The 22,650-nt window shown below is 41.8% G+C and overlaps 1 protein-coding gene across 4 annotated transcripts in view; it reads left to right on the top strand.

Moving 5' to 3' along the window:
• Window positions 1–20,706, top strand: part of LOC132380183 (uncharacterized) — a 36,475-nt gene extending 15,769 nt beyond the window's left edge. For 2 of the 4 annotated variants that reach the window (XM_059948865.1, XM_059948862.1), the window contains 3 exons: window positions 3,281–3,365; window positions 12,779–14,945; window positions 16,652–19,708. In XM_059948865.1, the coding sequence (XP_059804848.1) occupies window positions 16,831–19,245 (2,415 nt within the window). In that variant the 5' untranslated portion in view covers window positions 3,281–3,365; window positions 12,779–14,945; window positions 16,652–16,830 and the 3' untranslated portion in view covers window positions 19,246–19,708. Of the gene's footprint in view, window positions 1–3,280; window positions 3,366–9,143; window positions 14,946–16,651; window positions 19,709–20,361 lie in introns of those variants that run through there. The other 2 variants (XR_009507692.1, XM_059948863.1) reach the window with 2 other exon arrangements.
• The last annotated feature ends 1,944 nt before the right edge of the window (window positions 20,707–22,650 follow it).

Genomic DNA, 22,650 nt, shown 5'->3' with positions numbered 1-22,650 from the left:
AACTGCAGGGTCTCTGAAAGAACAGAAATAATGACAAATTTCTTTAGCTAGAGAGTGGTGAATCAGTGGCATTAATTGCAATAGACAGCTGTGAGGGCCAAGCCATTGGAAATATTTAAAACAGAGGTTCATGATTAGTCAGGACATCAAAGCTCATGGGGAGAAGGCAGGAGAATGGGATCAAGAGGCTTAATAAATAAGCCATGATCGAAACATGGAACAGATGTGATAGGCCAAATGGCCTAATTCTGCTCCCATATCTTATGGCCTTATGGTATTGTGGGACGCACTGAAGCTTGCCGCAGCTACCACAAGGGCTTGGTGGGGAAGGACCATAGTGTAGCATTCTTCTGCTACTAGAGAGAGAGAGGGAGAGGCCAGGTTGGTGGGATGAAGTCCCTCAGTTACTCTCATAGTATACTACACCAAAGGCCATATGAGTGGTAGTAGGAATATTGAGTGATATACAGGAAGGCAAAGGAACAGTACTGAAAGCATTGACTTTGAATATAAAGAATGAAAAGGCATTGCATGGTTTATTCTTGAAAATATTTTATTATGAATAAAGTTTATTTTGTTTAAATAGAAACAATGCAGCTTCAGAACCCAAAACTGAATTCCAGTTTCTGATGTTGCCCTCCTTCCCATCTGCTTGCTGATTTTCTGTTTCCAGTGTTCTCTTTTGCTTCTGATTTTGGGTAACAGCTGCTTCGTTCTGCATGCAGCATTCTCTCTTCTTATTTTTCTTCTCAAAATGCACCATTTCCTCTATTAACTAGAGAGTGTAAACATTGTCTCATCGGAATTACCTTGTCTCCACATGTTAAATAGACATTGATATTGATATTGATTTACTATTATTGCGTACCAAGATCGAGCAAATACCTTGTCTTGCCTACTGTTGCAGAGCAAATCATAACACAGCACATTCAGCTAGAATTAAGGTTAAAAAAGAGTAACAATGCAGATACCGAGAAAGTGCAGTGCAGGTAAACAATAGAGTGCAAGATCATAAAAAGGTAGACGGTGTGGCCAAGTGTCCACCTTCTTATACAAGAGATCCATTCGAGGTCTGATGACAGTGGGATAGAAGTTATCTTTGAGTGGTACATACTTTCAGACTTTTGTATCTCTTGCCAGTGGGGGAGGGGAGTAGAGACAATTTCCATTGTGGGTGGGGGTCACTGATTCTGCTGGTTGCTTTACTGAGGCAGCAAGAAGTAGGGACAGAGTTAATTGAGAGGAGGGTGTTTACTGTGATGTGCTGAGTTTGTGGCCATGTGCAGAGCAGTTGCCATAACCGAGCTGTTAATACATCCAGAGATACATTTTGTATGGTGCATAGATAAAAATGATAAAAGTTGACGGTGACATGCCACATTTCTTTAGCCTCCTGAGGAAGTAGAGGCATTGGTGAACTTTCTTGACCATGAAATCAAAGTATTTGGACTTGGGCAGGCTATTGGTGATGTTCTCTCCTAGGAAATAAATAAAGTTATCTTGTCTTTCTTGACTTTTAGAGACTCCAAAGCTGTTCAAGGCTGATTAATATTTTTTGGAATATATTAATTATTTAGGATATGTATCAGGCGGTTTGTGCTTAGCAGGTTCTAGCAAACAGCAACAAGATATTCACCAGACATTCAATTACATTTGACATTGGATGAATGATAAATGCAGGTCGAGGTAGAGGGTAATTATTCTTTAAATTTTGCCTCAGAACTTTTAAGTCCACAAGAAAAGACTATAGTGCTATAATTTCATGTATCATCCAAAGATTATATATCCAATAATGTAGCATCCTTCCTTAGTTCTTCGCTGGATATCTCACCAAAGTTACACCTTGGGCACAAAATCCACCTGGAATTTGTGCCTAAGGTTGTGACTTTGGTGAGATATTTTTCTGATTCAGTTTTGAAAATGCTCCCTCTGAAATACAGCTGATACTGTCAACATTATTGTTTATGCTTTACCAAATTGTCCTTCTAGTTTCTAGAGTTGATTCTTCATAGAAGCAATAATAATTTGCAGACTCCTGACACTGCACCTTTTGAAGTACATTGTTAAAAATAAGAAAGGATGACAAACTGGACTATCTTATATTTCAGCTCTGCTTTACCAGGCAATAGGTTGAACTATTTTCCACATAACTTCATAGATTCCTATTGATTTGTGATGTAGTTCCAATATCAAGTATCTCATGCTAGTGATTGTAATTCACATTTAAGACTGGATGAGTTTTCACATGGGATATCAGTGTTTCCTTTCCAACAAGAATACTTGCAAGTAATCGAAAGGGAACACCTTGGCTAATTTACCCTTGGCTAAGACTTCAATTATCACAGTCCAGCTGTGATCTATGAACACCACTGAGACTGAGTATGTTGTACTATGACACTGCTCATCCACTTATCCCCTAAGCCATTAATGGGTTCAGGTCATTTCAGGTCAGTGGCAACAAAGTCAGTTGATGATTAATGAGTAGAAATAAAGCAGTGAACCATTTAGATTTTTTCTTATAATAATCTGTGTTATTCATATGTGTGTTGATGGTTTAATAGAACTGAAAATGTAATTGATAGATAATTAGAATTATACTTAATGGACTGTGCTATTTACTTTTAATCAAAAGAAGCTGGCACTAAGATGATGCTGTCAATTTTTCCAGAGGATTACAGCCATGGTTGCTCCAGTAGCAAGGAAGTATTGATTGACTGAGGCATTGAAAATGATACTCGATTGCCAATTTTTCAACATGTTTGCCTTTGTCTGCTATGGCTGAAGAATGGCTCTTTTTCCTTAAAAAAATCGCTTTAATAGAGAACTTTACATAAGAACCTCTTCTATAAATCTATCTAAGCATTCAAAAATAATTAGCATTAATTTTGGGCCAAACTTATTTCTTGGAAAGTTGCATCTTAGATTGTCCATAGCTCATGTCTAATTCAAAAGCTATTTAATAAGCAAAAACCTTGATCTGTGTATTCAGAGATGATTCATCCTACTCTGATGTGGTTTATTCTTTACTGGTACCAAACCACTAATGTGTAACTTTGGGAGGTAGGGGCTGGGGTGTGGGCACTTAGCAAAAGACAAGAACTTTTAGTCTTGCCATCAGAGCCCACACACTGTGAATTAATTTTCAAAATTCCATGTCATTAGGGTGAAAATCAATCATAAAAAGTCAGTTAGTGTCCACATCTTATGTTGTAGTGTTGAATAGGAGAATATATAAACTGTGATGGCTGTGAACTAACCTGGAGACATTTCTTTGTGTCAGGAAGCTGGATAGACATCAGTATCAAGTGTTCTTTAATAACCTTGAATCAGCTGTTTATCTGTGAGAAGGCAAATGTAACATATACGTGAGTAATTTAAAATTAAATTCTTTCATGCCATTCTGCGCACACTTACATAAAAAATCCTTCCCTGCAATAACTTGAAATAGCCTTTGGCATTTTGATCAAGTGGCAACACTTTATGTGTAGATTTATGTTTGTTTCTCATTTTTCATAATCTATAATTGTCCACAAAGGTATACTACAGCATAAAATAGAGATTTATTATTAATTTTAGCAAATATTCAGAAAGAAAGATTAACTACATCACAGATTGACATAGCTCTGATTGATAGATAGTTTCACCTTCACCTTTAACTTGATTAATTTACCACTTTTCAAAGTAAGTGTTTTCTGGTGGTAAATTGCACTATCCATTTTTCAGTTTCAGTGTGATTTACTTTTAATGTGACCAGTTGGAAAAAAGTGGTGAAAATTTTACATATGACTACAATGAATCCTGTCAAATCTACTCAACATTGACTAAGTTAATGGAGTTCTCATCTACTGAAGCTACGTAGATAGAACTGAGGAATAGGAAAGGGATGACCAGCACTGATGATTGACACATAGTACCCTATTTAAGTCATCATTGTGGATGTGCATAACCATGTATTAAGACTGGAACCAGACACAATGCACCATTTGACAGGATTCATTGTAAGACAGTAAAATATAGGAGCAGAATTAGGCCATTTGGCCCATCGAGTCTGCTTTGCCATTTCATCATGGCTGATCCAATTTTCCTCTCAGCCCCAATTTCCTGCCTTCTCCCTATATCCCTTCATACCCTAACCAATCGATAATCTATCACCCTCTGCCTTAAATATATATGTAAAGACTTAGCCTCCACAGCTGCCTGTAACAAAGAATTCCATAGATTCACCACTCTGGCTAAAGAAATTCCTCCTCATCTCTGTTCTAAAAAGTAGCCCCTCTTTTCCGAAGCCATGTCCTCTGGTCTTAGACTCTCCCACCACAGGAAACAGCCTCTCCACATCCACTCTATCAAGGAACGTGCCGCCCAGAAGTGTCCTGGATCACCACAATAGAGGCAGGAACCTGTTTTCCGGCACCATTTTCATTCCTCCTGAGATAGGCGCATGTGCCCCACTTGCATAGGCTCCTCGGTGGGCTGGGTGCTGGGTAGTTGAGGGAGGGAGAGAAGGCGAGGAAAGATGGTGATCTGGTGGCACATAGGAAGTTTGAAACATTCTTTCCCTGCACCACTCAGTTACCCGGTTGAGAACTCAAATAGCCAGATTAATCAGGTCACTCAGACCATCCTGCTCTTCCCGGACAGTAACCTCATGCTGAACCCCTGCATTCAGTCCACGCTAGAAGGCAATGATGAGTCAATGAAGGGATCTCTCATTCCATCCTGTCTCTACTGCAAGGGTATGGAATTCGACTGCAAAGGCTCTCATCGTTCCTCTGCCTTGGCACAGGTGCAAGAGTTGGTGGGCAGCCTCTTGACCTTGTACTAGAAGATCAAAAACCCTCTTTAAATCCACCATGAAATGTTAGAATGACTGGTCTGTGGGGTATCCTTCTGCCATAAATCATTGAACAGGCTGAATGGAGGTCTGTCAAGAAGATTGACCATATACGCCAATTTTTGTGCATCATCACCAAAATGACCAGGCTGTGCTTGGAATGTCAGCTCATATTATGTAATAAAATTCCTGCAACCAGAATATCTGCCTGGTGGTGGAATACTCGGTTCCTGAACAGTCGTGGGAGTTGGATCTGGTCTGGGTGCGGGAGCATTAGTAGCAGAGATTGTTGAGTCAGATGAAAAGGGATGCTATGAGATGCTGGGAGTGGGACTGAGATGGCCTGAAGCTGCTGAATTGAGCTGGTGAGAATGTTAGTGGCTGTCGGCTGATGCTGCCTATTCACAGCAAGTTCGTGGACAGTGGCCATGAGTGCGGAAATCGCAGACACCCGAGTTTGATTGTCTGTGGTGAGCTGTTGAACAGTTGTGGCTAGGGATGATACCTGTTCCTCCAAGTGAGACTGGGCTTGTTGGCATGAGGTTATCTGCCTCATTGCCTCTGTAACTTCACTGAGAACAGTTTCTATTGCCTGTAGCTTGTCTCCTACCTGACCAGTGAATCTCACGGCCAAGATCAGCTGTTCTCTCTCTGCTGGGTCCATCTTTGTTCGTCGAGACTTGCTGTTACCAGGTTCAGATATGGCCCAAGTGCAGAGTGAGAGACACTGAACCAGGCTGATAGTTCACAGATGTTAATACGAACAGTGTTAAAGGGAAAATAAAACAATAAGCACTAGGCCAAACAGAGTTGTTAACTAAAACTCTCAAAAGGAACATGAAGCCTACACTGCGGCTGAATAGAACATCTAAACATTAAACGCAAGTCTTCAGAGTCAGTTGACTTGAAAGTCCAATATCTCAGGGAAGGCTGAAAGCAAAACAGCAGCAAAATGTTCTGTCCAAGTCTCAACAAGCACAACGACAAGGATGGAGTTAAATAGTATCACGATTAAATAATAATTAGCTGACGTGCAAATTCACAAGCGCGATTGCCCTATCTATTGTGCTGCCGAAACTGTGGTTGTGACAGTATGAGCCCTGGTGAGAGGGTTGCATAAGATTGAAAGAGCACAGAGAAAATTTGGTTAAATAGGTTAGGACTTTATTTGCTGGAGCATAGAAAATGAGGGATATTTGATAGAAGTACACAAAATTATGAGGGGTATAGCTAGGATTAATGCAGCAGGCTTTTTTCTCTGACTGTAGGCAAAAATAGAACTAGACGTCATAGGTTATGGGTGAAATGTGACATATTTAAGGGGAACCTGAGAGGGAATTTCTTCATTCAGAGGGTGTTGCTTGTGTGGAACAAGCTGCCAGAAGAAGTGGTGGATGCAGTTTGATGTCAGCATGTGAGAGAAGTTTGGATACGTACGTGGACGAGTAGGGAATGGAGGGCTATGGTCCAGGTGTTGGTTGATGGGACTAGCAGAATAACAGTTTGGCATGGACTAGATGTACCGAAGCTCCTGTTGCTCCTCTGTAGTGCTCAATGACTCCCTGACTCTAAAAGTTTCAAGACTGAGACTGATTCTTTCAGTTAGGAGGGATATCAACAACAACGTGCAAATAGGCATGCAATCAAATGCTGCTGTCAGAATTGTAAATAGATAACAAAATGTCCATGTATGAAATATCCAGCTCAGTGCATTGATTTAGTATCCAATGCACAATATTATAATTAATTTAAATAGGCAATGTGTGATAGCACTGGAGAGGGTGCAGGGGAAACTCACATAGGTGATGCTGGGGATGAAATGCTTTCTTATGAGAGATGGAATGACAGATCTATTTTTTTCCTGCAGTTGAAATGTTTATTTGGGAACATGATTGAGATTTGTTATGAGGAATATAGATAAAGGGAGATTGCATGAAAATTTCCCCTTCTCAGAGCTGAATAAAGCTAGAGGATATAGATCTAGGGTAAATGGTAATAGACTGAGAGGGATCCAAGGGAGACCATTTTCATGCAGGGAATGATGAGTGCATGCAAAGCATTGCTGGAAACAATGATGTAAACAGTTGCTACATCATTTAAGATATGTCTAGATCAATGGTTACCAAACTTTTTTGGATTATTGCCCCCTTGGCTTCCAAACCACATCCCCAGTGCCCTCCTCTGCATTTCTGGCCATTACATAAAAACTATAAATATTTACGATGCCCAGTGTCAGAAAATAGGAACTGCAAATTCAATGCAGGGACCCATTGCATTTGCAGGGACAGCTGCAAAACTATTCAAATATATTTAAAGCTACAAATAAATTTACTTATTAATTACAGTAAAACAATTTTCATCAACAATTTTAGAATGTACACCAGTAGTCCAATTATTCATTACTTCTTTGCCTTATCAGTTTTTGAAGAAATATATGGACTAGGTAGAATGATATCAGCTTCAGGCTGAATGTCACTCAGGAGTCTCAGATCCCCACATTTGCAGTCTGTTTTATTGCTCTGAAAGAAACTGGCAACTGCACTGAATTGGTGCTCTTCTAAATATGATGTTGGAAAGGGAATAAAGAACATTTTGACCTTCTTCCACAGTGCAGGATAACTTTCAGGGATTTCTTTCAGCAATCCAAAATCTTGATATGATTATTTGAACCTCAGCTTCAGCTCAAGGTCATTTTGCAGTGAGATCAGTTCTTCCTCCACGTTTCCTATTGATCCCTCATTATGAGTGCTCAGGAATGGATTTGTTACCCAATCTGGAATTTGGATTGAGAGAAGATCCTGAAATCAATCTGATTTGGCTTTATGCATCTCACCCAGGTGGGCACAGTATACTTGAAGTTCATCATCTGGTATTCTTTCTTTCTCTTCCAACTCAAAGAGAAGCTTGGAAATTGGAAATGGTGGCTAATCTTACTCTTAAATAGGGTTAACTTGGACGGAAATGTGGAAATGACTGATTTGACCTGTTACAGCATTTTTGGGGTTAGGACATATAGCAAACAACTTCAGCCACTAATCTTCAAATCTGAGTACAGACTGTAGCTTACATTTAAAATGTAGCTGCAGCGCTGAGTAATGGGTTCCTAAAAGCCATGAATCACAGTTCATGGGAAGACCAGACAATGCTGATTAAAATATATTTAGATGTCTGTGGTGTGGGTGTGAAGTGGGAGGTGTGAAGTTCGTGTGTAGTTCAAAAGAAGCATTGTGGGTGCATTGTAAATATGCAATAGTCCTTTGATTTTTAGCACATAAAATGTCATGTAGCATTGGGTTAAGCAGGCCTTTTATGAAAGGGCTCCCAATGTGATGCCCGTGGTGTCTTATTTTGTTGAATATAGAGACTGCTTCATAACTACCAATACTTTGCCACAGGTATTGCCCGGTAGCACTCATATTGAAAGTGATGAAATGCTATGAGAGGTTGGTCATGACTAGACTGAACACCTGTCTCAGCAAGGACCTGGACCCATTGCAATTTCCTATTGCCACAATAGGTCAATGGCAAACACAATCTCAATGGCTCTCCAGATGGCTTTAGACCACCTGGACAACACAAACACGTATGTCAGAATGCAGTTCATCGACTCAGCATTTAATACCATTATTCCCACAATCCTTATTAAGAAGTTGTGGAACATGGGCCTCTGTACCTCCCTCTGCAATTGGATCCTCGACTTGCTAACTGGAAGACCACGATCATTGCAGAGTGGTAATAACATATCCTCCTCACTGATGATCAACACTGGCGCACCTCAGGGATGTGTGCTTTGCTCACTGCTCTACTCTCTCTATACACATGACTGTGTGGCTAAGTATAGCTCAAATACCATCTATAAATTTGCTGATGATACAACCATTGTTGGTAGAATCTCAGGTGGTTATGAGAGGGCATACAGGAGTGATATGTGCCAACTAGTGGAGTGGTGACACAGCAAAAACCTGGCACTCAACGTCAGTAAGACGAAAGAGCTGATTGTGGATTTCAGGAAGGGTGAGGCGAAGGAAGACATATCAATCCTCATAGAGGGATCAGAAGTGGAGAGAGTGAACAGTTTCAAGTTCCTGGGTGTCAAGATCTCTGAGGATCTAACCTGGTCCCAACATGCTGATGTAGTTATAAAGAAGGTAAGACAGTGGCTATACTTTGTTAGGAGTTTGAGGAGATTTGGCATGTCAATGAAAACACATAAAACTTATATAAATGTACCATGGAGAGCATTCTGACAGGCTGCATCACTGTCTGGTATGGGGGGGGGGGGGGGTGGGTGGCTACTGCACAAGACTGAAAGAAGCTGCAGAAGTTGTAACTCTAGTCAGCTCCACCTTGGGCACAAGCCTACAAAGTACCCAGGACATATTCTGGGAACAGTGTCTCAAAAAGGCAGCGTCCATTATTAAGGACCTCCAGCACCCAGGGCATGCCCTTTTCTCACTGTTACTATCAGGTAGGAGGTACAGGAGCCTGAAGGCACACACACAGCAATTTAGGAACAGCTTCTTTCCTTCCGCCATCTGATTCCTAAATGGGCACTACCTTGGACACTACCTCACTTTTTTAAAATATACAGTATTTCTGTTTTTTAAAAAAGTCTATTCAATATACATTTACTGTAATTGATTTACTTATTTATTGTTATTATTTTTTTCTTTTATATTATGTATTGCAACGAACCAATACAATACATAATCTGGGTGTATCCATATTTTCTGCCAGGCTAGCACTTACTGAGGTCAAGCAAAGTCAGATTGAGAACCCTGATGAACCACGTGAGACCTTGAATCTGATTTCGACTATCCTTCTCCCATGGGGAGAAGCAGAGCGTTCTGGCAGAGCTGCCCTCACTTAAGGTCACCTGTGGAAATGCAGAAATCTGGTGCAAGCTTGAGGAAATGGTTGAAGTTCACTAGATCCACCCCCAAAGATAGACGTGTTGTCAAAAGCGAAGGATATGTGGGACAGTATGGCCCAGGGAGTGCAGGATAGTACATGGGCAACTACCGGGAATGCCAATAATGAAGAGAGATATCACTTAATAAAGCAGAAGTGAGCCAGCGACTGGGGGGAGATGAGTGTAACTGGGGGATGATTATGTTAGCGGTTCAGAGAGCTGAAGAGCCAGCATGCAATATGCAGAACATTAATATCAAGCCTATGAGGAATATCAAGGGTTGGATAATCCAGGGAGGGATGAGCCAATCTTCCTGAAAATGCTGAAGAAAGGCCCGAGCTCAGTCCACTAGGAAGTTTTAGGGGATAGTGGCAGGATTGACCTACTCAGTGAAAATATCATGGGCCAGGGAGATAGACTAGAGGAGGGGGAGGGGAAGGCATAAAGTGGCTGTAGTGAATGTAGTTGGTGTGACATCACAGAGAACTTGCTTTGTGTGCCAGCAGCTGGGGTACGTAGCAAGGAACTGCTGGAATAGATGTGTGAGTGCAAAGGAGACGGTTGTTACAGCTGCAGCTTCTCAGGCCATGGTTGGAGGCAGTGTCCTGAAAAAAGAGCAAAGTGTGAGAATCACTCACCAAAGCAGGCAGAACCCAGAGCAGCCCCTGCTCTTTCTGATTTGGCTGCTGACCAAATTACAGAGCTGGTGAGGTCAGATGAACAGCTGACGGCAGCCTCTGTTGACATCGGTGGTCATCATTATTAGGGGACCAGCAATGTGACATGTTAGCAGACAAGGGGTCATCAGTATCGATAACTGATCTACCCTTGCCCGCGAATGGAAAAGCTATGTACATTACCAGTACAGGAAATGAAACAATGAGGGCAGAGAAAAGTTAGCTCCAGGTTCTTTAGATTGAGGGAGTGCAGCTTCCTGTAGGTTTCTGGGTGTGTCCAAACAATGAAGGTACTATCCTGGGGATAGACACGCTGAATAAGGCAGGATCAGGAAAAGGAGAAGTAACATGGGCAAGACGGGAACAGTGAACATGTGTAACCAGCAAAGCAGCTAACAAGGTCCCCAGAGGGACAGCAGCCCCAAGCAGGGAGGAGAGACAGGGCGATGTGTGGGAATCATGTCAGGAGGACCCAAGGGGAGGGGCCGAGCACAGTTAGAGGAGGTGGCTGCACAAAGAGGTAGCAGTGATTAAAGTAAAGACCATTAGAAAGGATAGTTAGGAGCAGAAAGGGAACAAGTGGGCAGACATCAGTGTGAGGAGGGAAGCGGAAGAACAAGTAGCAACAGAAATTGCAAGTGTACAGGAAGAAACTACAACTGCCAATTTAATAAGATTACATGGAGATGTGAAGGACCACTGTAACCAGGGTAAAGTGCTGAAGAACCAAACAAAATAACAGCAGCACATTGCTGATCAGAGAGAGCTGGTCCTTTCACAGCCGGATGACCAAGTCATGGTGAGGATGCTGCTGTTACAATGAGCGACTGAAGCGAACCCAAGTGCAGCACACAGGCACAAAGATTGAGTTTGGATGCTTACTCGGAGGGATCTTGGCACGGAGCCTTGGCTCAGAGAGACAGAGTCTCATAGGTAAACCTTGAAACTGGAACTAAACTTAGAACAAATAGTTCTAAGCGGTTGAGAAATGTAGTAATCACACAAGAATTAGACCAACAAACTGGCAACTAGTGGTTGTGATGTCAGGGTTCTTATACTGAGTTCTTGATGGAAACCAGGTGTGTCATCATCAAAGAGAATAGGAAGCATTTGGGAAATTAACGATCGAGACCATGGCATAAACAAAGAAAAGTAGGAGCAAGATAGGGAATAAACGACTGGAACCATAACAGTACCTCCCCTCAATGGGAGTCTCAGGTGATCCACCAGGCTTGTCTGGATTGTCCTGATGGAAATCCTGGATGAGGGAAGGGTCCAAGATGAAGCAGCATGGAATCCAGGAAAGTTTTTCTGGGCTGTATCCCTCCCAATTGACCAGGTATTGGAGGCCTCTGCACGGTAATCGCCAGACAGTGTACACTGGGTGGTCGTCAACGATCTGTGCAGGTGGAGGGGGTTCGGCAGGAGGGCATAAAGGACTGACAGATACTGGCTTCAATTGGGAATGTAGGATGGATGTGCCTGGATTTGGATAGTTTGAGTTGGACCGCTGAGGGGTTGATAATATTCTCAATCTCGAATGGTCCCAGGAAACGGGCGACGAGTTTCTTGGGCTCGTTCTTGAGGGGATGTCTTTAGAAGAGAGCCAAACCTTCTGCCCAGGCCGATAATCAAGTGCAGGAATCCGATGGTGATCAGCTGAATGGTGCAGGGCCGTGGGTGTGTCTTTCTGGATCTTGCGGTACCAGCAAAGATGGGCCTGAACAGAAGGCACAGCAATGTCATCTGCATAAGTGGAGAAAAGAGGGGTTGGTAACTGAGGGAGCATTCAAAGGGGGACATTCTGATGGCAGTGCTGACCAGGGAGTCTACCCAACCGAAATGGGTGCTCCAGGCAGACGGGTTGTTGGCTGTTCTGCAGTGCAGTGCTGCTTCCAAATCCTGGTTCACTTGTTCTGTTTGCCTATTCGTCTGTGGATGAAAGCCAGACGACGGATTTACTGAGGGCTTGACAAAAGGATCTCCAAACTTGAGAGACAAATTGGGGGTGCCGGTCAGAAATGATGTCTGAGGGAATCCCATGAAGGCAGAAGACATGATGATGAGATGGTCAGCTGTTTCACAAGCTGTAGGGAGTTTAGGAAGGGCTATGAAGTGCACAGCTTTGGAGAAGCAGTCCACCACGGTGTGTACAGCAGTGTTCCCATGTGAAGGGGGTAGTCCCTTAATGAAGTCCAGCACAAAGTGAGACCAAGGACAGCTAGGAACAGGTAGGGGATGAAGCAATCCAGCAGGTGGTTGGTGGGAGGCTTTTCCACGGGCACAAACAGAACAGGCAGAGACAAAGGAACAGGTGTCAGCGTCCACAGAGGATCACCAGAAATTTCTCTTCAGGAGAGACAGAGTCTGATTGATCCCAGGATGGCAGGCGAAACAAGACATGTCACTGGAGAACCTGAGATTGAACGGAATCCGGCACAAAGAGGTGATTGGAGGGTCTGTTGCCTGGGTCTGGTTGGGTCTGATACCTGGGTCTGGTTGAGTCTGTTGGGCCTCTTTGACAATGGTTTTGATATCCCAGGTGAGGGCAGCCACTACACAGGATGGTGGAAGGATGGTCTCGGGGTTGGGAAGGCCCTCCTCAGAAATGTATTGACGGGAGAGGGCTTCAGGCTTCCCGTTCTTGGACTCCAGACGATAGGTGAGTGTAAATCTGAACCGACCAAAAAATAATGCTCAATGGGCTTGTTGAGAATTCAGACGTTTGGCAGTTTGGATATATGCAAGGTTCTTGTGATCGGTCCAGATGATAAATGGATGTTCTGCTCCCTCCAGCCAGTGCCTCCACTCCTCAGGGCACAGGGATGCAGTTTTTGGTCAGGGCCTGAATGTTGGGAGAGGACCACTCCCACCCCAGAGTTGGAGGCATCTACCTCCACTATGAATTGACAAGAGGGGTCTGGTTGGACCAGGATGGGAGCGGAGGTGAAACACCTCTTCATCTCCGAGAAGGTTGCGTCCACTTCGTGGTCCCAGTGAAAAGGGGTCTTACAAGAGGTGAGTCGAGTAAGGGGCACTGCCACCCAGCTGTAATCCCTGATGAAATGACGATAAAAGTTTGCAAACCCCAGAAGTCGCTGGAGTTGCTCGAGTGTCGTGGGTGTTGCCACTCCGCCACCACCCAGATTTTTTCAGATCTGCCCTCACTTGCCCGCTCTATATGATGTATCCTAAAAAACTGACTGAAGGAACATGAAATACGCACTTCTCGGCTTTTACAAACAATCTGTTCTCCCAAAGCCTCTGCAGAACTTGACGGACATTGTGGGTGTGTTCCTGAAGATTGCTGGAGAAGATTAAAATGTCATCCAAATAAACAAATACAAAGCGGTTAATAAAATCTCTAAGGACATCATTCATCAGGTGGGGGCATTGGTGAGGCTGAATGGCATGACCAGGTATTCAAAGTGACCAAGAGGGGTGTTGAACACTGTTTTCCACTCATCTCCCTCCCTTATGCTGACCAGATAATAGGTACTCGTAGGTCCAACTTGGAGATGATGGTGGCTCCGTGAAGTGGTTCAAAATCAGAGTTGAGAAGGGGCAGTGGATATTTGTTCTTTATGATGTTACATACTCACAGTTTGAACATAGGACAATGGTATGATGTAATTGTCTCATGACCGTGGGGTGATGTTATGTCAAGTGATGGCATGTTCTGAACGGTATTTAAACAAAGCCCACTATCTGTGACAAAGTTCTCATTTTTATTTTTGTGCAACGTTGTTGTTGCCGGTAGGAAGTGTGGAGGCTCCACCGGTTTTGTTTGTTGCACGTTTATTTTTCCCTCACAGTCCAGTATCAGAGAGTGAAGGCATTACTGGAGTTATCCAAGTTCAAACGATTGGATAAAGTTACTGTTGTTCAGCGTTTTGGGGAATGATAGACCTTTGTGACTTAGTTCAGGAATTGTGGTATGCACATTTGAGTTAAATCCCTGCAAGATCAAGAAGGTTTGTACAGTGACCACCCTCCAGTCAAAAGGTCAGTTCCTTTTACTTCCTCCTGAATTCTTCGAACAAGGCATCTCTCGGCTGTAGGATCAGCAGATTTGACGTTACTTCAAAGGAATCGTTGTTTGGGGGAAGGCTCTCCTTAATGACTGTATAAATCACATGGACTTTTGAATTTATCACTTTAAATCTGTGCTTGGATGAGAACTCGTTAAGGACAGTTTCTAAGTTTGACTGCTTGTTAGATATTGCTGCCTAACTGTTAACTTCCGGTTAAGTTAGTCGTTTGTTTACTTTTTAAAGTTTTGAGCAGAGGTTAATAAATCTCGGGATTTGTTTTAAAACCTGTCTCAGTTTCATATGCATTGCTGCTGCATTTGTAACAATAGTTATGCTGTTTAGGCCTTGGTAATCAATGCAGGGGAGCAGTGAGCTGTCCTTATTCCCCAAAAATAAGAAACCTGCGCCCACAGGGGAGGATGAGGGCTGGATAATGCCTGCCGCATTTCGACGAGAAGAGGCTGAGGACGAGCTTCACTCTACGTGAGGTAAGGCCGGGTAAGTTTCTTTCAAAGGAGAAAGTTTCAAAAGTTGAGGCAAGTATTGGGTAGGTCATGTCAGCTGAGATTAGCCCTGTGGTTTGTTCATCCTGCAGCATGTGGGAAATCAGGGATACTTCCAGTGTCCTTTACGACTATGTGTGCAGGAAGTGTGTCCAACTGCAGCTTCTGGCAGACCGCATTGAGCATCTGGAGCTGCGATTGGATTCATACTGGAGCATCCGCGATGCTGAGAAAGTTGTGAATAGCACGTTCAGTGAGTTGGCCACACCGCAAGTAAAGGCTACACAGGCAGAAAGGGAAGGGGTGGTCACTAGACAGCGTAGCAGTAGGCAGGTAGTGCAGGAATCCCCTGAGGTCATCTCCCTCCTAAACAGATATACTGTTTTGGATACTGTTGGGGGAGATGTCTCATCAGGGGAAGGCAGCAGCAGCCGAGTTCATTGCACCATGGGTGGCTCTGCGGCACAGGAGGGAAGGAAAAGGAGTGGGAGATCTATAGTGATAGGGGATTCGATTGTAAGGGGAATAGATAGGTGTTTCTGCGGCCGCAAACGAGACTCCAGGATGGTATGTTGCCTCCCTGGTGCAAGGGTCAAGGATGTCTCTGAGCGGCTGCAGGACATTCTGGAATGGGAGAGTGAACAGCCAGTGGTCGTGGTGCACATAGGTACCAACGATATAGGTAAAAACAGGATGAGGTCCTACAAGGTGAATTTAGGGAGTTAGGAGATAAACTAAAAAGTAAGACCACAAAGGTAATAATCACTGGATTACTACCAGTGCCACGTGCTAGTCAGAATAGAAATAGGAGGATATTTCAGGTGAGTACGTGGCTTGAAAAATGGTGCAGGGGGAGGGATTCAAATTTCTGGGACATTGGAACCAGTTCTGGGGGAGGTGGGACCGGTATAAACAGGACTGGAACCAATGTCCTAGGGGGAGCGTTTGCTATTGCTGTTCAGGAGGCTTTAAACTAATGTGGCAGGGGGATGGGAACAAGTGCAGAGAGACAGAGGGATGTAAAATGAGGGTAGAAGCAAAAAGTAGTAAGGTGAAAAGTAAAAGTGGCAGGCAGGCAAATCCAGGGCAAAAAGCAAAAAGAGCCACTTTTCAACATAATTGTATAAGGGCTAAGAGCGTTGTAAAAACAAGCCTGAAGGCTTTGTGTGTCAATGCGAGGAGCATTCGTAACAAGGTGGATGAATTGAATGTGCAGATAGTTATTAATGAATATGATATAGTTGGGATCACAGAGACATGACTCCAGGGTGGCCAAGGATGGGAGCTCAACATCCAAGGATATTCAATATTCAGGAGGGATAGACAGGAAAGAAAAGGAGGTGGGGTAGCATTGCTGGTTAGAGGGGAGATTCACGCAATAGAAAGGAAGGACATTAGCCTGGAGGATGTGGAATCGATATGGGTAGAGCTGCATAACACCAAGGGGCAGAAAACACTGGTGGGAGTTGTGTACAGGCCACCTAACAATAGTAGTGAGGTTGGGGATGGCATTAAACAGGAAATTGGGGGGACGTCACGTGATGACGTAGGATCGAGACGTTGGGAATCCAGCTCCCTCGTAAAAAGTAATGAAATAGGGTTTAAATGAAGAAGAGTTAACAAATATCTACTAGAAACTATTTATAAGTAACTCAGGATTATCTTTTGATATGGCTCCTAAACCGAAACAGAAGAAAACTACTACTTTGCAGACTGCACAAATCAGCGAGGAAAAAGGCCTAACCGTATCGGCGAAGCCTCGGACTCAAGTTGGATTTCCTCCCGGTGAAGTGCATGGCACTTCTGATGATGCGGGACAGGAAGTTGCAGCAATGTCGCCGTCTCTAAGAAGAAACGGCAAGAACAACGCATGCGCGAAGAAACAAGTATGCATGAACAGATATTAACAAAACTACAAATCCCAACTACGTCTGGAAGTGAAACTGTAAGTGAATCGGAAGTAGAGTCAGACTCTTTGGGAAATTCAGAGGAAGAAGACGAGGAAAAGAAAGTGGAGATTAAAGGAGACATAAAAGATATCCTGATATATATTATGAATGAATTAAAAGCTATAAGAAGGATGCAGAATACACTCGACAATGTGGTGGAAAAACAAAATAAGAAAAACAATAACCTTGCCTGGACAATAGAAAGAAAACGGATGTTGGAAAAAATAGATGCGCTTGAAAATTCAAGTAGACGAAATAATATCAAAATTGTTGGTCTTATGCAAGGTACAGAGGGAGAAAATCCAATAAAATTCTTTCAAGAATGGATTCCAAAAATTTTGGAAATGAAAGAAGGAAGCCAAGTAATTGAAATTGAAAGAGCACACAGAGCCTTAAGACCAAGACCACAACAAGATCAAAATCCAAGATCAATTTTGATTAAATACTTAAGGTACCAAGATAAAGAAATGATCTTGAAGGCAGCTACTCAAGGTGCTAAAAAGAGAAATGGGCCATTGACAATAGAAGGGAAAAGAGTTTTTTTTTATCCAGACATAAGTTACGATCTTCTGAAGAGGCGGAAAGAATTTAATCCAGTGAACTACGATATTGTTGGGATAACGGAGACATGGCTGCAAGGGGATCAGGCCTGGGTATTGAGTGTACCAGGGTATACGTGCTATCGTAGAGACAGAAATATGGGAAGAGGGGGTGGGGTGGCCCTGTTGGTGAGGAATGAGATTCAGTCCTTAGCAAGAGGTGACTTGGGAACAGGGGAAATAGAGTCTGTGTGGATTGAGCTGAGGAACAGTAAGGGTAAAAAAACCCTAATGGGTGTTGTGTACAGGCCCCCAAACAGTAGCGTGGATATTGGGTACAAGTTGATTAGGGTGTTAACATTGGCATGTGCTAAAGGTAATGCAGTCGTTATGGGAGATTTCAACATGCAGGTGAACTGGGAGAATCAGTTAGGTGCTGGACCCCAGGATAGGGAGTTTGCAGAGTGTCTAAGGGATGTATTTTTGGAACAGCTTGTGCTTGAGCCAACCAGGAACGAGGCTATTTTGGACTTGGTGATGTGTAATGAACAGGAATTGATAAGTGATCTTGAAGTAAAGGAGCCATTAGGAAGTAGTGATCATAACATGATAAGTTTTTATCTACAATTTGAGAGGGATAAGGGCAGATCAGAGGTGTCAGTGTTGCAATTAAATAAAGGAGACTACGGAGCCATGAGGGAAGAGCTGGCCGAAGTTAAATGGGCGGATGCCCTGGCAGCAAAGACAGTGGATCAGCAGTGGCAGATATTCTTGGGCATAATACAAAAGATGCAAAAGCAGTTCATTCCAATGAGAAGGAAGGATTCAAAGAGGGGGAAAGGGCCACAGTGGTTGACAAAGGAAGTCAGAGATTGTATAGCATTAAAGAAAAAGAAGTATGACAGGGCCAAGATGAGTGGGAATACAGATGATTGGGAAAGTTTTAAGGAACAGCAGATCTTAACTAAAAAAGCAATACGGAGAGAAAAAATCAGGTATGAGCTCAGTCTAGCCAGGAATATAAAAGGGGATAGCAAAAGCTTTTTTAGCTATGTGAAGAGAAAGAAGATAGTTAAGAACAATGTTGGCCCCTTGAAGAATGAATTGGGAGAAATTGTTATGGGAAACAGGGAAATGGCAACAGAATTTAATGCGTACTTTAGATCTGTCTTCACCAGGGAGGACACAATCAATCTCCCAGATGTATGGGTGGGCCAGGGTCATAAGATATCAGAGGAATTGAGACAGATTGACATTAGGAAAGAAACTGTGATGAGTAGACTGGTAGGACTGAAGGCTAATAAATCCCCGGGTCCAGATGGTCTGCATCCGAGGGTTCTAAAAGAGGTGGCTCAGGAAATTGCGGATGCATTGGTAATCATTTTCCAATGTTCCTTAGATTCAGGATCAGTTCCTGTAGATTGGAGAGTGGCTAATGTTATCCCACTTTTCAAGAAGGGAGGGAAGGAGAAAACGGAGAACTATAGCCTAACGTCAGTCGTGGGGAAGATGCTTGAGTCCATTATTAAGGACGAAATAGTGGCACATCTTGATGGCAGAAATAGGATTAGGCCGAGCCAGCGTGGTTTTACCAAGGGCAAATCATGCTTGACTAATCTGTTGGAGTTTTTTGAGGGTGTAACAAGGATGTTAGACGAGGGTAAGCCAGTGGATGTTGTGTACCTAGATTTTCAGAAGGCATTCGATAAGGTGCCACATAGGAGATTGGTGAGTAAAATCAGAGCTCATGGCATTGGGGGCAGGGTTTCAACGGATAGAAAACTGGTTGGCAGATAGAAAGCAAAGGGTAGCAGTGAATGGGTGTTTCTCGGACTGGCTGGAGGTGACTAGTGGGGTACCACGGGGCTCTGTATTGGGACCACAGCTCTTTACGATTTATGTCAACGATTTAGATGAGGGCATTGAAAACTATATCAGCAAGTTTGCTGACGATACTAAACTGGGTGGCAGTGTGACATGCGAAGAGGACGTTAGGAGAATACAGGGAGACTTGGATAGGCTGGGTGAGTGGGCAGATACTTGGCAGATGTCATTCAATGTGAATAAATGTGAAGATATCCACTTTGGAAGCAGGAGCAAGAGGGTAGAGTATTGTCTGAACGGTGTAGAGTTAGGTAAGGGAGAAATGCAAAGAGACCTAGGAGTCCTAGTTCACCAGTCAATGAAGGTGAATGAGCAAGTGCAACAGGCAGTGAAGAGGGCAAATGGAATGTTGGCCTTTGTTACAAGGGGAATTGAGTACAAGAGCAAGGATGTCCTTTTGCATTTGTACAGGGCCCTAGTGAGACCACACCTGGAATATTGTGTACAGTTTTGGTCTCCAGGTTTAAGGAAGGACATTCTGGCAATTGAGGAAGTACAGCGTAGATTCACTAGGTTGATTCCTGGGATGGCAGGGCTGTCTTACGCAGAGAGATTGGAGAGATTGGGCTTGTATACGCTGGAATTGAGGAGATTGAGAGGGGATCTGATCGAAACGTTTAAGATAATTAAAGGATTTGATAGGATTGAGGCAGGAAATATGTTCCAGATGTTGGGAGAGTCCAGTACCAGAGGGCATGGATTGAGAATAAGAGGTCAGTTATTTAAAACAGAGTTGAGGAAGAGCTTCTTCTCCCAGAGAGTTGTGGAGGTGTGGAATGCACTGCCTCAGAAGATGGTGGAGGCCAATTCTCTGGATGCTTTCAAGAAGGAGCTAGATAGATATCTGATGGATAGGGGAATCAAGGGATATGGGGACAAGGCAGGGACTGGGTATTGGTAGTGAATGATCAGCCATGATCTCAGAATGGCGGTGCAGACTCGAGGGGCCAAATGGTCTACTTCTGCACCTATTGTCTATAAAAAAAAATCTTTATGGGAAAAGGGCTATAAATTTTTATTGTTACCCAGCAAAACTGATAATTTTCCTGGATAACGAAGAAAGAAGATTTTTCATTGACTACCGGAAAACGGAGAAATTTGTACAAGAATTACCTGATGTCCATGAAGAGAGGTAAAGAATTATAGAAATGAAATGGACTAATGATGAAGACTGAAACAAGGTTGGACTTGACGAACATTTATATAAAAAAATAGTTGAGTATTAATTGGGAGTAGAGACATTAATTATTTTCTTTCTTTTCTTCACTAATATATTTTCTTTTTTTTTATTTTTGCGGGGGAGCTGGAGGAGCTCCTGATCAATGGCTGCGAGTTTCACATGTACAATCATGGCGATTACCATGACGCGTAAAATGGGGGGGGGGTAATGTGTTTTTTTTATTCGCAACATTAGTAGGGGGGTACTTTGTTTTTTTTCTTATATATTAGTTATCTTTCTTCTATTTTTCTTCTTTTTTGCCTGGATGGTTGGGAAGAAACTCATAGCAACATGGAGAATTTTAAAGAGTTCCCAAGGTATTATGAATGATTAATTTACTTAATTTTTAAAGTCTTAATGTTAATGGAATTAATGGACCTGTGAAAAGAAAAAGAGATTTAACATATATTAAAAAAAATGAAAGGAGATACAGCTCTTTTACAAGAAACACATTTAACAGAAACAGAACATAAGAAATTAAAGATGGATTGGGTTGGAAATGTCATTGCAGCTTCATTTAATTCAAAATCAAGAGGAGTTGCAATTTTGGTTAATAAATCTTTACCAATTAAAATACAAAATGTAATAATTGATTCTGTGGGGAGATATGTGATTATACATTGTCAATTTTTTTCAGAATTATGGACTTTTATGAACATTTATGCACCAAATAAAAATGATGCAAAATTCATACAAGAAGTTTTTTTGAACTTGGCTGATGCACATGATAAAATATTAATAGGTGGAGATTTTAATATTTGTTTAGATCCAGTTTTGGATAGGTCAACTAAAGTTGCTACAAAATCAAAAGTAATAAAACTAACTTTATCATTAATGAAAGACTTAAACCTGATTGATATATGGAGAAAAATTAATCCAAGAGAAAGAGATTATTCATTTTATTCAAATAGACATAAAACTTACTCAGGGATTGATTTTTTTTATTATCAAAAATATTCAAGATAGAGTGAAAAGTGTGGAATATAAAGCAAGAATGCTGTCAGATCATTCCCCCTTGATAATGACAATGATAATGATGGATAAGGAGGAATCGATTTATAGGTGGAGATTTAATTCAATTTTATTAAAACGTCAAGATTTTTGTGATTTTATGAAAAAACAGGTTCAATTTTTTTGGATACAAATTTACATTCAGTTGAGGATAAAATTGTATTATGGGAAGCGATAAAAGCATATTTAAGGGGTCAGTTTATAAGTTATACATCTAAAATTAAGAAGGAATACATGGCAGAAATAGATCAATTGGAAAAAGATATCATAAAGTTAGAAAAAGTATCTCAAAGATATATGACAGAAGAAAAACGAAGACAACTTGTTAATAAAAAACTACAATATAATACACTCCAGACATATCGTACAGAAAAAGTAATTATGAGAACTAAACAGAATTATTATGAATTAGGTGAAAGATCACATAAAATTCTTGCTTGGCAGTTGAAAACAGAACAGGCTTCTAAAACAATAAATGCAATTAGAACAAGTGTAAATAACGTTACTTATAAACCTTTTGAAATTAATGAAACTTTAAAAAAATTTTATACTGAATTATATCAATCAGAATCACAAAATAAGATTGCTGAGATAGATAAATTTTTATCACAAATAACCCTTCCAAAATTAAAATTTGGAAGACCAGAAAGGATTAGATATGCCCTTTACATTAGAAGAGGTTGAAGAAGCTTTAGGATCACTTCAGGGTAATAAATCCCCAGGAGAAGATGGTTTTCCTCCTGAATTTTATAAAAAATTTAAAGATTTATTAATTCTTCCTTTTATGGAATTAATATACAAAGTGGAAAGAATGCATAAACTCCCACAATCTTTTTTAACAGCGATCATAACAGTATTGCCAAAAAAAGATAGAGATCCTTTAAAACCAACATCATATAGGCCTATTTCTTTGTTGAATACAGATTATAAAATAATAGCAAAATTTTTATCTAATAGAACATCTAAGTATTTACCAAAATTAATACATATGGATCAAACAGGTTTTATTAAAAACAATCAATGGATAATATAACCCCGTTACTTAGTATAATTCACTTGACACAAAAAAGAGAGAAAATGAGTGTGGC

This window comes from Hypanus sabinus, chromosome 23 (genome assembly GCF_030144855.1).
Source record: "Hypanus sabinus isolate sHypSab1 chromosome 23, sHypSab1.hap1, whole genome shotgun sequence".
NCBI classification, from domain to species: Eukaryota; Metazoa; Chordata; class Chondrichthyes; order Myliobatiformes; family Dasyatidae; genus Hypanus; species Hypanus sabinus.
This window is presented reverse-complemented; position numbering and strand designations above follow the sequence as displayed.